This window comes from Pan paniscus, chromosome 10 (genome assembly GCF_029289425.2).
Source record: "Pan paniscus chromosome 10, NHGRI_mPanPan1-v2.0_pri, whole genome shotgun sequence".
NCBI classification, from domain to species: domain Eukaryota; kingdom Metazoa; phylum Chordata; class Mammalia; order Primates; family Hominidae; genus Pan; species Pan paniscus.
This window is the reverse complement of record NC_073259.2, coordinates 131,346,085-131,360,189: the sequence shown is the minus strand read 5'-3', so window position 1 is coordinate 131,360,189 and position 14,105 is coordinate 131,346,085. Positions and strand designations below refer to the sequence as shown.

At 56.3% G+C, this 14,105-nt stretch overlaps 1 protein-coding gene across 5 annotated transcripts; it reads left to right on the top strand.

The window, feature by feature from the left end:
- The first annotated feature begins 662 nt into the window (after nucleotides 1-662).
- CDK2AP1 (cyclin dependent kinase 2 associated protein 1) lies at nucleotides 663-11,500 on the top strand. 5 transcript variants are annotated; one of them, XM_034934757.4, is made up of 4 exons: nucleotides 663-978; nucleotides 5,243-5,340; nucleotides 7,201-7,327; nucleotides 10,698-11,500. In XM_034934757.4, exons 1-4 carry the CDS (start codon nucleotides 924-926, stop codon nucleotides 10,763-10,765), a joined length of 348 nt encoding a protein of 115 aa, XP_034790648.1. In that variant the 5' UTR covers nucleotides 663-923; the 3' UTR covers nucleotides 10,766-11,500. The 5 variants fall into 5 exon arrangements, with proteins under 5 accessions (XP_034790648.1, XP_063449826.1, XP_003812168.1 ...); XM_063593756.1 differs by lacking the exon at nucleotides 663-978 and adding an exon at nucleotides 1,081-1,163; XM_003812120.5 differs by lacking the exon at nucleotides 663-978 and adding an exon at nucleotides 1,472-1,637.
- The last annotated feature ends 2,605 nt before the right edge of the window (nucleotides 11,501-14,105 follow it).

Below are 14,105 nucleotides of genomic sequence, written 5' to 3'. Positions count from 1 at the left end.
AGGATCTAAAATTGTCCCGTAAACTCCAGGGGGTAGAAACTTTGCCAAGTTCAATTCTTGTATCCTCAGCGCTTGGAACAGTGAGTGGCGCATAGTAGGTGCTTCCCTTAAATACTGGAGTGAGTCTACGCACGAAATTGTGCGATTCAGGGATGAGTTTTCCGGGGAGGGGGGTGAGGGGTGGAGAAGGCCTCTAAGCTTTTGTCAGTCTCAAAGGAGTCTTGGATCCCCAAAGGGTTAAAAACCACTTCATACAGACAGAGACATGAAATTTATTTGAAATCAATGTCAAGCATCGGTTATTCTAATCCTGGGGCTTGGCCAGACCTGGGCGTCTGGAATGATCTACGTGCTTAAATACACCACTCGCCACCATTTTCTCCAGGTAATTTTCCATCCCTGCCCCCACCATCAAGGGGAAGAAAGTGCTCTTCGGATTCCGGTTCGCCCTGGCCTCCCGCAGCCGCCGCGGGGGCGGCCCCCAGCACACCCCCGGGGCGCCGGGCGCGGGGCAGCCGCCCGGACGCGCGCGGGCCTCAGGCGCCGCCGGGACCCCAGCCCCCCAAACTTTGGCAAGTTGCGGGCGCCGAGCGCACCCGGAGGCGCGGGGCGCGGCCGCAGGCGGAGCCGCCCCCTGACGCCGGGCCGCCCCCTCCCGGCCCCGGCCGCCCCGCCGGCTCCGCGGAAAGTTTGCGGCCGCCCCTGCGCCGCACCCGGGGCCTGGGTGAGACTGCGGCGGCGGCAGGGCGCGGACGGCCATATTTGCCGGCGCGGCCCGAGCCGCCGACAACAAAAAGTGCGCGGGCGCTCGGCGGGCGCTCGGACGGGCGCGGGGCTGCAGCGCTACCGCCCGGCCTCGCCGCCGCCGCCGCCGCCCTCGCGGCCTGGCCCCGCCGCGCCCGGCGCGCCCGCCGCCCGGGGGGATGTCTTACAAACCGAACTTGGCCGCGCACATGCCCGCCGCCGCCCTCAACGCCGGTGAGTGAGCCGCGTGCGACGCGCCCCAAGCGCCGCCAAGTTGGGGGTCCGCGCGCCCGGCCCCGGCCCCGGCCCGGGGATGCCCGGGGCGCCCGCGGAGGCCGGGGGCGGGGGGCTCAGGGTCCCGGCCCGGGGCAGCGCTGCCGCCGCCATGATTCCCGAGCCCGCGCCGCGAAAGTTCTCTGGTGCGCCCTGCACGCCGAGGGCCTCGGCTGGGGGTGCGGGGCGGGCGGCCCGGGGTGACCCCCGCGCCGGCGGCTGCGGATCGCAGGGAGCGCGGCGGGCGAGGGCGAGGGCGGGGGAGGCTTGTTCTCGGCTCCTTTTTCCTCCCGCTTCTGGGCGGCTCGGCGAGGGCCCCTGCCGGCGGGAGTCGGGAGCGGCCCGGGCCGCGCCGGGAGCGGGGCGCGGGGCCCCGCCGCCCTGGGGAGCGGGGTCGTGAAGCAGCCCGGGCGGGGGGCGCTGCGGGCAGGGCCAGGACCCGCGCGGGCGGGCGCGGATGGAGGGCTGCGGGGCTGCCGGGGGCCCTGAGGTCGCGGGGCCGCCGGGACTGGGACCAGGATGGGGTCGCCGGCGGGCAGCGGACTCGGAGGCCCGGGGGCCTCGGCCGGGAGCGTGGGAGCAGGGGCTGCCCCATGCGGTCACGCGGGGATCCCCGTAAGGTGAGCGCGGAGTGAACGAAGTTGGCGCAGCTCTGGGGCTGCTGGGGCCCGCGCGCGGGCGTGGGGGCAGTGGGTCACGCGGACGCCCCATCTGGGAGCCCCCAAGGGCTGGCCCTGGAAGGCCCTCGATGCAGAAGCCGGGAGGGGCTCCCCTCGACCTTCCTGGGGCTGCGGCTGCAGCCGGGCGCTCCCAGGAAACTCCTCCAGAAGTTGTCAGGCAGCTTCGGGCTGAGCCCAGGGGACCGAGGGAGCCACGGGGAGTGGGCACAACATTGAGGGATTCGTAGGTGCCGGGCTTTGTGACCTCACTGGGGCCCTTCTTCTCTGACACTTGGTCGGAAACAGACTCCCCAAAAGGCGGTTGTGTTGCGGGGCGGGGTGGGGGGAAGGACTCGACGAGGAGAGGAGTGGCCCCGTTGGTCACCGGTGCCACGCTGGCTCTCCTGCTCGAGTTTTGGGCCTTGTTTGCAAACGTTGACCTCGTAACCCCCCAAATCCGAAGTGGGACCCATAAAAACGATACCTAAAAAAAATCTTGGACACTGAGGTGTAGGGGCAGGAAAGGGTTAAGCGTCAGGGTGCGGAGGGAGAGTTGAATTGCTCACTTGTGGGCTCGGAGTCCCAAAGAGCAAACAGCCACTGTTTTTTTCTCAAACATTCTCACCTCCTCTGGGGTCCGCAGACCTTACAAAGACGGGCTTTGTTGCCAGGTAGGACTGCCAGCAGCCTTCTTCCTCTGGCCTGTGGGGAGGGCAGGGGCTGGTGTTGCCAGCCTGGGCAAGGCTGAGCTCAGGCTTACCCTGGTGTCATTGGGGCCGGGGCCCTAAACTGGGACCCTCGGGGTTTGGGGTCACTGGGACAGTGGCACTCACGGGGACCCCTGAAGTCCTGTTCTGGGCTGGCTGCACCTGTACTCAGCTTTTCTCCTTTGTCCTGTGGAGAATTCCAGGAGTGCCGAGATCCCCAGATCTGGGCTTTTTGGTGCCCCTCCCAACCCCCCACGGGCCCCTTTGCAGAACCCCAGCTCCCCTCCTGCCATTTGCATCCAAGATGGACTCTCCGCTGCCGCCGCTGCTCCTCCGGCTTCCTTGTCATCATCCCTCACGCCCTGCAGCCCTGCCTCCTGTTCACGGGTTGCCAAGCCGCGGCCTGGCCGGTGGTGGCAGTGGCGGAGTTAGACAAAGCCCCCGCCTCCCCCGCCCCAGAGCCCCCCAGGCGCCCCAAGTGGCGGGAAGGCCGCCAGCTCCCCAGGCCCCGCGCTCTTTGTCTGGCGTGGGGGTGGGGAGCCGCGCCTGGCCCCAGGAGCTTCCTGGCCTCTGCCAACCCCTCGCTCCTGCACACTGCGCTCATTGTCTGAGATGCGCCGAGACGGCCTTCGCTGACGTGGTCCCTGTGTCCTGGTCCCTGTGTCTGCAGGAAGGAGTGACCAGGAGTGGAACTCGGAGCCCTTCCGCCATCTCTCTCCAGGACTAGACACCCCCCCGCCCCCGAACAAGGGAGTGGCCTGGACAGAGCACTGGGGTCACCGAGCTATTGCTCCTCGTCCCCCAGCCAAAATGGGACGATTTCTCCTTCCTCCTCCCTCTCAGCCCTGCAAAACCTAACCCCAGTATCATCAAATAGTAGGATCTGGAGCCCATAGACCTTCTCTTGGGAAGCACTGCCTCTAACAAATGGAGAAACTGAGGACTGGAGGGCGGGGGGCCTGTCTGAGGTCACACAGCCAGGAGTGGCACAGCTGGGGCTGGCACGAAGTCCAGTGGGGAGGACAGAAAAGGGGAGGTGAGGAGCAGTGGGCAGAGCAGTTGGGGAAGAGGACGGGGGCACACCGAGGGTATGCGAAGGTGTATGGGAAGTGGCCAGCACCCCTCCTGCCAGGGCGCTGGGATCTTGCAAACGCCTGGGGTGCTGTGCGCGATGCTACCCCCAGCGACTGGCCCTCGAGCCAGAGAGGTGTAGTGACCAGGATCAGAACCCAGGTCTGTGCTGGCAGAGCCTGTGTTCGCCATGCCATGCTTGCTGCCACATCAGAAGCTCAGGAAACTGGGGTTTGGCTGATGTGGTTAGGGGGCTCTGGGGGACATCACCCTGCCCAATTCCAGCAGTGGCCATGGACGTGCCAGATATCGTGGGCGTTGTGCGTCCCCCTCCCAAGCAACCCGCCCCTATAGCGCACGTGTCTCATCATCCGCACGTGTCTCATCATCCCCACGTGGGAGGCGTGGAAACTGAGGCTCGGAGTGGCACGGTGCTCTGCCCAGTTCAGGATCCAAGTCCACGTTTGCAGTTCCAGCCCAAGCTGGAGCATAACCCTGGGCTGCAGTGGCAGCATCCAGGGCTGGCCTGAGACTCAGGGAGACAGCTCGGAACGGTCCCCGTTCTCGGAGAGAGGGGCAGGTGCCGGGGTAGCTGGCTCCCTGCTTTGGTCTCCTCTATGTTGTGTGCCCTGGGGCCACCCCCTCAGGTCCATTTCTCTAAATCGAGGGGCCTGGAGCCAGGGTTCTCCAGGACTCCTCCCGGCTCCCCCAGCTTGAGGCCCTGAACTTCCTTCCTCCTCTGCCCCTCCCCTCACCCACACCAAGCGAGCAGCTGGTGGGTTTGGCCAGCCTGGCACCAGCTGTCTGTCCCCGAGGCCAAGTCTGCGGCGCCCACTGTGTGTGTGAGAGAGAGACCGTGTGGCTCTGGGGGCGGCAGGCGGGCAGCTGCCGAGGAGGACTAGGTAAATTCTCCATGGTTACCGCTGTTTGTCATTCTGCAGGATATCCTTTACCCGCTAATGGCCACTGGGACACCATTGCGGGGCCGCGTGCTCCTAGCCACGGACTCCCCTGCCAGATCCAGGAGGCTGCGTTCTGGGCTGGGCCCTGCTTGGTCACTGACTGCAGCTCTGGACAGGCCCCAATGTTGCATCCCATATGTGGGGCCTCAACCCTCCTGTCTTGGGATACAGAGCCCTTGGGGCATAGACTGCTAAGAGTCTGGTCCCCTCTTTGGGGAGGGGGAGACAGGCACAGAGGGGTTGAGGGGCTTTATCTGGGGCACACAGAGGCCATGGTGTTCTCTAGATTTCTGATTTGATGTCCAGCGTGCCTGTCTCCAGCCAGGGTTGGGTCTCAAATACTCCAAGGCCTTCCTGTCTTCCCCGTCGTTGAGCACAGCAGAGATTTGGGCGCATAGAAGCAAAAAGGCTTGGAAGCTCAGCCTGGTTTCGACCAGCCTACGTGGCGCTGTGGTGTGATGTGGCCTCTACGTTCTCAGCCTCTGGGGACCAGGACACAGGGAGAGGGGATGGGCAGAGTTGAGGCCAGGAGTGGCAATAATTTTATCTTTGGGAGCAGCCCTGCTGCTTGGAAGGTTCTGGTTGGATGGGATGGAGCTCTGTGAGGACTAGCGGCTGCTGCAGAGCTGGGGATGGTCAGGTGCCTTGTAGCTACATTTCATTATCCATCTTCTATGCTGGTCAAACCGGAGGTGGAGAGCAGGGTTCTCCATCCTGCTACAGTTGGTGGTGTGGGTCCTGGGCAAGGGCTGTTGCAGGACCCAGAGTCCTTGCCTTGGTACAACTGGCTGAGCTGACTCCTGGCCTCTCTCTCCCCACCCCACAGCTGGGAGTGTCCACTCGCCTTCCACCAGCATGGCAACGTCTTCACAGTACCGCCAGCTGCTCAGTGACTACGGGCCACCGTCCCTAGGCTACACCCAGGTATGGCAATGGGGGTGATGGCATGGTGGGAGGGCCGGGGGAGACATGCTTCCCACCATCAGAGGAGAGAAGTTGGTGGAAGAGACGAAGGAACAGAAAGGATGGGACGGAGCTTTCTCAGCCCAAGGCCCTGGCTGCGCTCCTGCTCAGAACACATCAGAATGGAGGGCACTGGGGATGGTGCTTCGCGGGGACGTGTGAGGTGGAGGGGACAGGAGAGCACCAGGAAGGGGCAGCAGCCCAAGCTGTGCTGAGGCTCCTACCCCACGCGTTCCTCCAGTGTGTCTCCTCACTCCTCTTTCTTGGGCAAGTGAGGCCTGACCTTGATGCTGGCTCTCCAAGCTGGGACAGAAGACAGGGTCAGTTCCCACTTGCTCTCCACGGGCGTGGGCCCAGCAAAGAGGAGGTGGCCCTGTCTTGAGAGCCAAGCTGCCTCTTGTCGAGGGCCAGTATTTGAGAGTGTGGCCTGGGCGAGGCCGCTCCCTGGTTCCACCGCTTTCCAGACTGTGACCCCCCCACTTGGTAACTGCCCAAGACCCGGGCTCCTCATCAGCCCAAGGGTGATCCTAGTACCCCCAGCCCAGGCTGGCGAACAGCAGGAATGGGGCCGCCACTATCTCAGCTGCACCCTACATCTCCAAGGGATGAGCCGCCCCGGGGAAGGTCCCAGCGGGAAGATGCTCTCCCTGGCTGGGCCCCAGCACCAGTGTTCTGAGGTCGCCATGGAGCCTGTTCCTCGCCAAGTGGGCGGCTCCCCGGCCATGCCCCACCGGGCTGCCCTGCCCCAGGAGGAGAAGCAGGTGTGGGCCTGTGAGCGGGACCGGCTGAAGAAGCGGCGGCTGTGGGAGGCCAGGCAGAGGGGCAGCCGGGAGTTGGCAGTGCCACGTTCCGGCCATGCGACGGCGGCGCCAGGACAGGCGGGAGGCCCGTGAGGCCTGGAGGCAGTGCCGTGGGGAGGCAGAGCAGCCGGAGCAGGACGAGGACAGGACAGAGCGCGAGGCCAGGGGACAGAGGCGGTGGTGGAGGAGGTGGGAGGCAAGGACCTCGCCCAGGGAGCTGGCGTGTCTATGGGAGGAGGTGGCCAAGGGGAGGTAGCCTGGGCTTGTGGGCTTGCGGGCTTGTGGGCTTGCCGGAAGCCCAGCCTCGCTGATCCGGGTGCTTGCTGTGGGGCTCCCAGTGGTGGTGGGAGGAAAGGTTTTCTGGGGGGTGGGCCCTGTTAGTGGGAGGATGAGAGAAGGGAATGCATTCCAGGCTCTGGCTGGGCCATGGCGGATCGCTGTGGTCCTGGTGGCCCAGGTGTGGCCTCTGTCTCCCCACTGGCTTGGAGGCTTGGCACCTGGGATGTGCCCTCCCACCCATCTGCATCCTGGGAAATGCTGTTTGGACTCTTTTGTGCCAAAATGAGCTGGTTCCCCTGTTTTCTTCATTGGAGATAATAAACTTGCTTCCTGGAGACGGCTGGATGGCCTCCCTGAGTGTGTGAGGATAGGAGGGTGAGGACCATCTCCCTAACTTGTAGTTGTCCCCTAGAATGGGACGTGCCTTGGCCCAGCTGAGGTGGCTGCCCCAGGAGTCTGAGGCTGGGCTGCGTTCCCTACCCTGACCGGCCCGGGGCCCTCTCCACCCACCTGCCTGTGGCCTTGGGGTCAGGCTGCTGAACCCTTTTTTTTTTTTCCCCCCGAGATGGAGTCTCGCTCTGTTGCCCAGGCTGGAGTGCAGTGGAGTGATCTTGGCTCACTGCAACTTCCACCTCCTGGGTCCAAGCAGTTCTCCTGCCTCAGCCTCCTGAGTAACTGGGACTACAGGCACGCACCACCACGCCCGGCTGATTTTGCTGAACCCATTTCTTTCTGATTCTAGGGAACTGGGAACAGCCAGGTGCCCCAAAGCAAATACGCGGAGCTGCTGGCCATCATTGAAGAGCTGGGGAAGGAGATCAGACCCACGTACGCAGGGAGCAAGAGTGCCATGGAGAGGCTGAAGCGCGGTAAGCCCGGCCCCGCTGCCCTGTCGGTGACCACAGTGCTAGACCTTTAACTCTGGAAAGACTTTTGGGGAAAATGTGGGAAGGTGGGCTAGGGATGGGGCTCACTCATGGGAGCTCCTGTCTTGTTACAGAGTTGCCGTCTGCGGTGGAGGCCTCAGGCAGGCGATGGGTCTGGTGGCGAGGGGCCTGGGGGGCTGGATGTCTTCAGAGGGGTCTTCTGGGAAGGGCAGCCCAGGCAGGGAGCCCTTCTTACCCTGTGTGCTGCCAGGGGGTCTGCTGGCTTTCAAGGGTGTGTTCGAAGTGCCCCCCGCCCCCGCCTGGTCTGCTCCTGTGGGCCGACACTGGTCCTAGGGAAGCCAAGCTCAGGGTTCATCGGTGCCTGCACTGCCCTCTGCTGTCACCTCTTTGGAGGGAGACCCAAGGGAGTGTGTGGGTCTGTGCTAGGGTCTGGGGAGGGAGGCTGAGAGCACTTTGTTCTTTAATGGTTGGAGAGGGAGGGCAGGCAGGAGATGACAGAGCACAAGGGACTCGTGTTAAGGTGTGACTGTCCGTCTGATTTCGAAAGGACGTTAAACAGGTTGCTACCTTCTGAAATAAAAGGGGAGTGGAGGGAGAGCAGGATTTCTATTTTAGAAGGCGACAGTGCAGCAGAGCCATAGCCCATGAACGCATTCAAGATGAGGGGAGACTTGGGGTTTTTTTTTTTTTTTTTTTTTTTGGGAGACGGAGTTTTACTCTTGTTGCCCAGGCTGGAGTGCAGTGGTGCAATCTCGGCTCACCGCAACCTCCGCCTCCTGGGTTCAAGCGATTCTCCTGCCTCAGCCTCCCAAGTAGCTGGGATTACAGGCATGTGCCACCACACCTGTCTAATTTTTTGTATTTTTAGTAGAGACAGGGTTTCTCCAAGTTGGTCAGCCTGGTCTTGAACTCCCAACCTCAGGTGATCCACCTGCCTTGGCCTCCCAAAGTGCTGGCATTACAGGCGTGAGCCACCACGCCCGGCCTGGGACTTGGGGTTCTTAAAAAGGCTGGAGAAGCAACCTGGGAGAGGAACATTCTTTTTTTTTTTTTTTTTTGAGATGGAGTCTAGCTCTGTCACCTGGGCTGGAGTGCAGTGGCACGATCTCGGCCCACTGCAACCTCCACCTCCCGGGTTCAAACAATTTTCCTGCCTCAAGCCTCCTGAGTAGTTGGGACTACAGGCGTGTGCCACTATACCCAGCTAATTTTTGTATTTTTAGTAGAGACCAGGTTTCGCCATGTTGGTTGGCCAGGATGGTTTCGATTTCTTGACCTTGTGATCCTCCCGCCTTGGCCTCCCAAAGTGCTGGGATCACAGGCGTTGAGCCACCGTGCCCGGCCTGGGAGAGGAACTTTCTTTGGTTGTAAATCTGTAGCATAAATGGGGGCTGCAGTTGAAGTTATGCCCCAGTGACACGAGGGCCAGTTGAGGACAGGCTGCTGCCAGGAGCGGGGTTGCTCTGGAGTTTATGAAACCTTTGTGAAGGTTGACGGGTCTCAAAGCTAGGTTGGGACTAGCAGGGTTAGAGGATGTGATTGAAGAGGGCCTGGGGGAAGGGATGCAGAGCCCAACCCTGGTCTCGCCTGGAGAGTTGGGTGGTCCCAGGGCTGCTCTCCGGTAGCTGGGGTGCTGGTTACCCGAATGGAAATTCCTGGGAAGATGCTGGGTCCCAGAGTCCAACAGGTAATTTGCAGTCACCCAGAAAAGGCACTGGTTCAAGTCAGCAAATGCGTACAAACTGCCAGTCTTTTAGTAACAAGGAAGACCTAGTGCTACCCCTTGGCCAACAGCCAAGCCCAAGCTTACCAAGCTCATGTCACAGCAGGGTGAAAACACGTCATAGAGGGGTCAGGGAGTTAGGAGCTAGGAGCATTGTAGGTAGTTTGGCAACTACAGCCCAAGAGCCAGGAGCCAAGAATAGCGGGGTTTTTTTGTTTTTTTTTGTTTTTTTTTTTTGAGACAGAGTGCAGTGCAGTGGCGCGATCTCGGCTCACTGCAACCTCCGCCTCCCGGGTTCAAGCAGTTCTCCTGCCTCAGCCTCACGAGTACCTGGGATTATAGGCGCCCACCACCACGCCCATCTAATTTTTGTATTTTTAGTAGAGATGGGGTTGTACCATGTTGGCCAGGCTGGTCTCGAACTCCTGACCTCAAGTGGCCAACCCGCCCCGGCCTCCGAAAGTGCTGGGATTACAGGTGTGAGCCACCGCGACAGGCATGGTTCTTAATGGTTGGAAAAAAACATGATTTTGGGGCGTGTGAAAGTTTCTGAAATTCAGACTTAAGTGTTCATAAATAAACGTTTGCGGGTCCAGATGTGATGGTGCACGCCTGTAATCCAGCAGTTCGGGAGGCTAAAGCCAGGAGCAACATAGTGAGACTCCCATCTCTACAAATAACGATAAAACAGCCAGGCGTGGTGGTGCGTGCCTATAGTCCCAGCTTCTCCGGAGGCTGAGGTGGGAGGATCACCTGATCCTGGGAGGTTGAGGCTGCAGTGAGCTGTGATCGTGCCACTGCACTCCAGCCTGGGTGACAGGGCAAGATGCTGTCTCAAAAAAAATATGAGTGAAGTAGTTGTGTCAGAGACTGTGTAGCCTGCAAAGCTCAAAATATTTGCTGTCTGGTCCTCACAGAAAACATTCTCCAAGGCTCTGAGTTAGATTCTAAGATTTGTGAGGTGATGATGTGAGATGTCATTCCCAGTGGCCTCTGGGAGTCATGTATTAGAAGGAATAGAATCCTTAGTGTCTATTAAAAGATCATATTTCATGAAGTTCAGTAGAGGCAGAAAGAAAAAAAAGGTAAGCACCAAACCACAGAGACAAAAGACTGGGGAAGATTCATCGGGCAGAAGGTAGCTGCAGTCTTGTGGGGTTGTCCCCATGGACCCAGGGTCCCGCGTGGGCAGCAGTCAGTTCTCTGCGCCCTCACGTGTGCAGCTGAAGCCATTCTCTTGCTTACTTACGCCGGTCAAGCCCTGTCTAGAATTCAGACTGAAGAAGCCAGAGAAAAATCTCCATAGTGGGTCAAGCAAAAGAATCTGGGTGGAGACATGTCTTTCATCCAACAGTGTCATGGAAGGACAGCTTGCTGGTGCCACCTTGAATGCAGGAAAAAATGTTTAGAGAGACAGGAAGAGTTGTGGTGAGGAGGGAAGGGCTTTAGAGAGGGATGAGATTGTTAGCATCCTTCAGGGTTGCTTGGTTATAGGTTTCCCTGGTTCTCTTTCTGTCTGAGGGTTTTGTGGACAGGCTGTGGAAGGGTGGATCCTCTTGCTGTTCCAGAATGGGCTTTGCTGGCTGGTCCTGTGCACTTGCTGACCTCAGGTCTCTGCCTCTCTTTCAGGCATCATTCACGCTAGAGGACTGGTTCGGGAGTGCTTGGCAGAAACGGAACGGAATGCCAGATCCTAGCTGCCTTGTTGGTTTTGAAGGATTTCCATCTTTTTACAAGATGAGAAGTTACAGTTCATCTCCCCTGTTCAGATGAAACCCTTGTTTTCAAAATGGTTACAGTTTCGTTTTTCCTCCCATGGTTCACTTGGCTCTGAACCTACAGTCTCAAAGATTGAGAAAAGATTTTGCAGTTAATTAGGATTTGCATTTTAAGTAGCTAGGAACTGCCCAGGTTTTTTTTTTGTTTTTTAAGCATTGATTTAAAAGATGCACGGAAAGTTATCTTACAGCAAACTGTAGTTTGCCTCCAAGACACCATTGTCTCCCTTTAATCTTCTCTTTTGAATACATTTGTTACCCACGGTGTTCTTTGTTCCTTTTCATAAGCTAATACCACTGTAGGGATTTTGTTTTGAACGCATATGGACAGCACGCTTTACTTAGTAGCCGGTTCCCATTTGCCATACAGTGTAGGTTCTGCTTAATGTAACTTCTTTTTTGCTTAAGCATTTGCATGACTATTAGTGCTTCAAAGTCAATTTTTAAAAATGCACAAGTTATAAATACAGAAGAAAGAGCAACCCACCAAACCTAACAAGGACCCCCGAACACTTTCATACTAAGACTGTAAGTAGATCTCAGTTCTGCGTTTATTGTAAGTTGATAAAAACATCTGGAAGAAAATGACTAAAACTGTTTGCATCTTTGTATGTATTTATTACTTGATGTAATAAAGCTTATTTTCATTAACAATTTGTATTAAAATGTGGGTTCCTTGAATTCTTACGTGCTGTTTTATTTTTTTGAGACAGGGTCTTGTTTTGCCACCCAGGCTGGAGTGCAGTAATGTAATCTTGGCTCACCGCAGCCTCAACCTCCTGGGCTCAAGCAATCCTCCCATCTCAGCCTCCCTAGTGGCTGGAACTACAGGTGTGTGCCACTACGCCTGAATAATTTTTAAAAGACTTTTTGTATTGAATGAATGGGTGTGTGAAGGAAAAAAAAATTTTTTTTTGCAGAGATGAGGTCTCACTGTGTTGCCTAGGCTGGATCCTGGGCTCAGGTGATCCTTCCACCTTAGCCTCTCAAAGTACTGGGATTATAGGTGTGAGCTACCACGCCTGGTCTAAAGAAGTGCTATTTTAAATAATCTCTCATGAAAGTGTTTGAAATGCTTGTTCCCCAGTGCTGTGAAGAAATAGCACTTGAACATAAATTTAATTTACTCAGCAAGGCCATTTTTACTTCCTGCAGAAAGGGTACACTCGCCAGCAGTTTTGCCACGAGAGTACACCGAACAAAGAGACAGGGTCATTTGTAACCTGATGCGTCCACCCTACTGCTGTGTCCGGTTTCCATTGGCTGGAACGGGACCTCACATTCTGTATTTGTCCTGATTGGGAAGCAACTTAAAACTTTTTAAAAGAGGCGAAGGCAGAAGAAAGTAACTTGTGGAATGGTGAGAAAGGTAAAAACACTTTTAAATAAGGAAGAGGAACAGGCTATGACCTAATGCTTGCTCCGACCAGTGTAAGCATGCCAGGGCAAATATTTAGGCTGAATTGTGGGAGCTAAGAACATAAAGTACATTGATTTCTTTACCACGGCTAGCAGATAATTAGGAATGTTAGCACAGGTCTTTGAATAAATTTTGCTTCGAAGAGAAGTTACCGTTTATTCCAAATTAAATGGGGAGGAAAGTCTTTGGAGAGGAACCTCTACTTTACTTTTTACAAGAGGTAGGAGATGCCTGTTCAAACTGTATTTTCCCATCTGACATGGAAACATTTTGGTGATATCATTAGCACAGTTGGCTGGGGAAAGAATGTGTTTGCTAAGTCAGAGGTAGGGATAAAGTGAAGTTGCATTATGGGTGTATTTTAAGTGCAGCAAACTTAAGTGTATGCTAGGAAAAAAAAATATCAGAAGCAGTTTATTTTTTTTTAATTTTTTTTTTTTTTAGATGGAATCTCCCTCTGTTGCCTAGGCTAGAGTGCAGTGGCTTGATGTTGGTTCACTGCAATCTCTGCCTCCCAGGTTCAAGCGATTTTCCCAGCTTAGCCTCCCGAGTAGCTGGATTACAGGAGCGTGCCACCACACGCAGCTAATTTTTGTATTTTTAGTAGAGATGGGATTTTACCATGTTGGTCAGGCTGGTCTCGAACTTCTGACCTCAGGTGACCCAGCTGCCTTGGCCTCCCAAAGTGCTGGGTTTACAGGCGTGAGCCACCACGCCCGGCCAGAAGCAGTATTATTGAGTTGGCCTGTTACCCCATGGTTAGGCCATTCTCAGTTCGTAGGTGCTTATCCTGTGGGCTTTTGGTGGGTGCTACAGGAATCTTTTTCATAAAGTACGGCCCCTAACTTCAAGCTACTTCATATGGTGCTCACTGGAAGAATTATCTGCTCTGGTGCCAGGGAAAAAATGGGCTGCACTGGATGTGTTGAGAGTCCACGTGGTGGTCTCTGACAGTGCCTCCCAAAGGGATTTTAATTCTTACTCTATACCTTAGGCCCTAAATACCTGCAATGAGAATTTGCTTTGCTGAGCAGTAGACAAAGACAAATGAGAGAGACTTGTCTTTCTTTGATGCAGGCATGAGGCGAATTCTCAGCCGTGACAAGGCTGAAGGCCAGCAGGAACAGGCTCTAGCGAAATGGGTGCTGTGTCCCCTTCCTGCATGTGGCAGAAAGTTGCAAAGGTATGAGAGAGGAGACAAATGGAAACCATTCTCCCTTATCTCCAGCTCCAAATTTCCCTTCCCACTCTTACTGGTTTCTTAGGTGTTGTTCTAGAGACTTTATTTTCTACAGGGCGTTTGGGCTGGGGAAGGGTCCTGTACACTCGCAACAGGAGGTGTAGAATGAGCCCTGCATTGAATGTGTAAGCATCCAAAGCTGTCACTGAGGTGAGAAGAGCCTTCATTGGCAGCCTCAAAGAGAAAGGTGTGCTTGGATGTATGCACTGGACATGCCGCCTAGGCCTACTGGACAGACTGCAGAACTGAGGCCCTGCAACTGGCAATCTCCCAATGGCCTTCTCACCTCTCAGTATTTTTCCCTATTTGTTTTCTACGTGGACTCCAGAAGAGTTCTAACAAGCCAAGCTATAAAGCATGGCTTTAAAAGAAAAACAACTGTAAGGTCAAATCCAGCTTAAGTGACATAAATTTACAAGCAAATCAGATTCTGGAACCTCACCTTTACAAATCTTGCAAATCAACGTGCAGGGAATGTGTTTGTTTCTACATCAGAGGCACAACTGGGCATCATACAGCCTAGAAGCTAATAGAGCACATGGACAAGGAACAGAGCCTTTAGCTCTTCCAACCCTCTTGTTTTCTCTCTTTTTTTTTTT

Excerpts from the sequence above, each read along its gene's own strand:
- CDK2AP1 (XM_034934757.4), top strand. The coding sequence starts at position 924 with ATGTCTTACAAACCGAACTTGGCCGCGCACATGCCCGCCGCCGCCCTC. Across the intron at positions 979-5,242 it reads CGCCGCCGCCCTCAACGCCG|CTGGGAGTGTCCACTCGCCT; the intron begins GTGAGTGAGCCG and ends CCCACCCCACAG. Across the intron at positions 5,341-7,200 it reads CGTCCCTAGGCTACACCCAG|GGAACTGGGAACAGCCAGGT; the intron begins GTATGGCAATGG and ends TTCTGATTCTAG.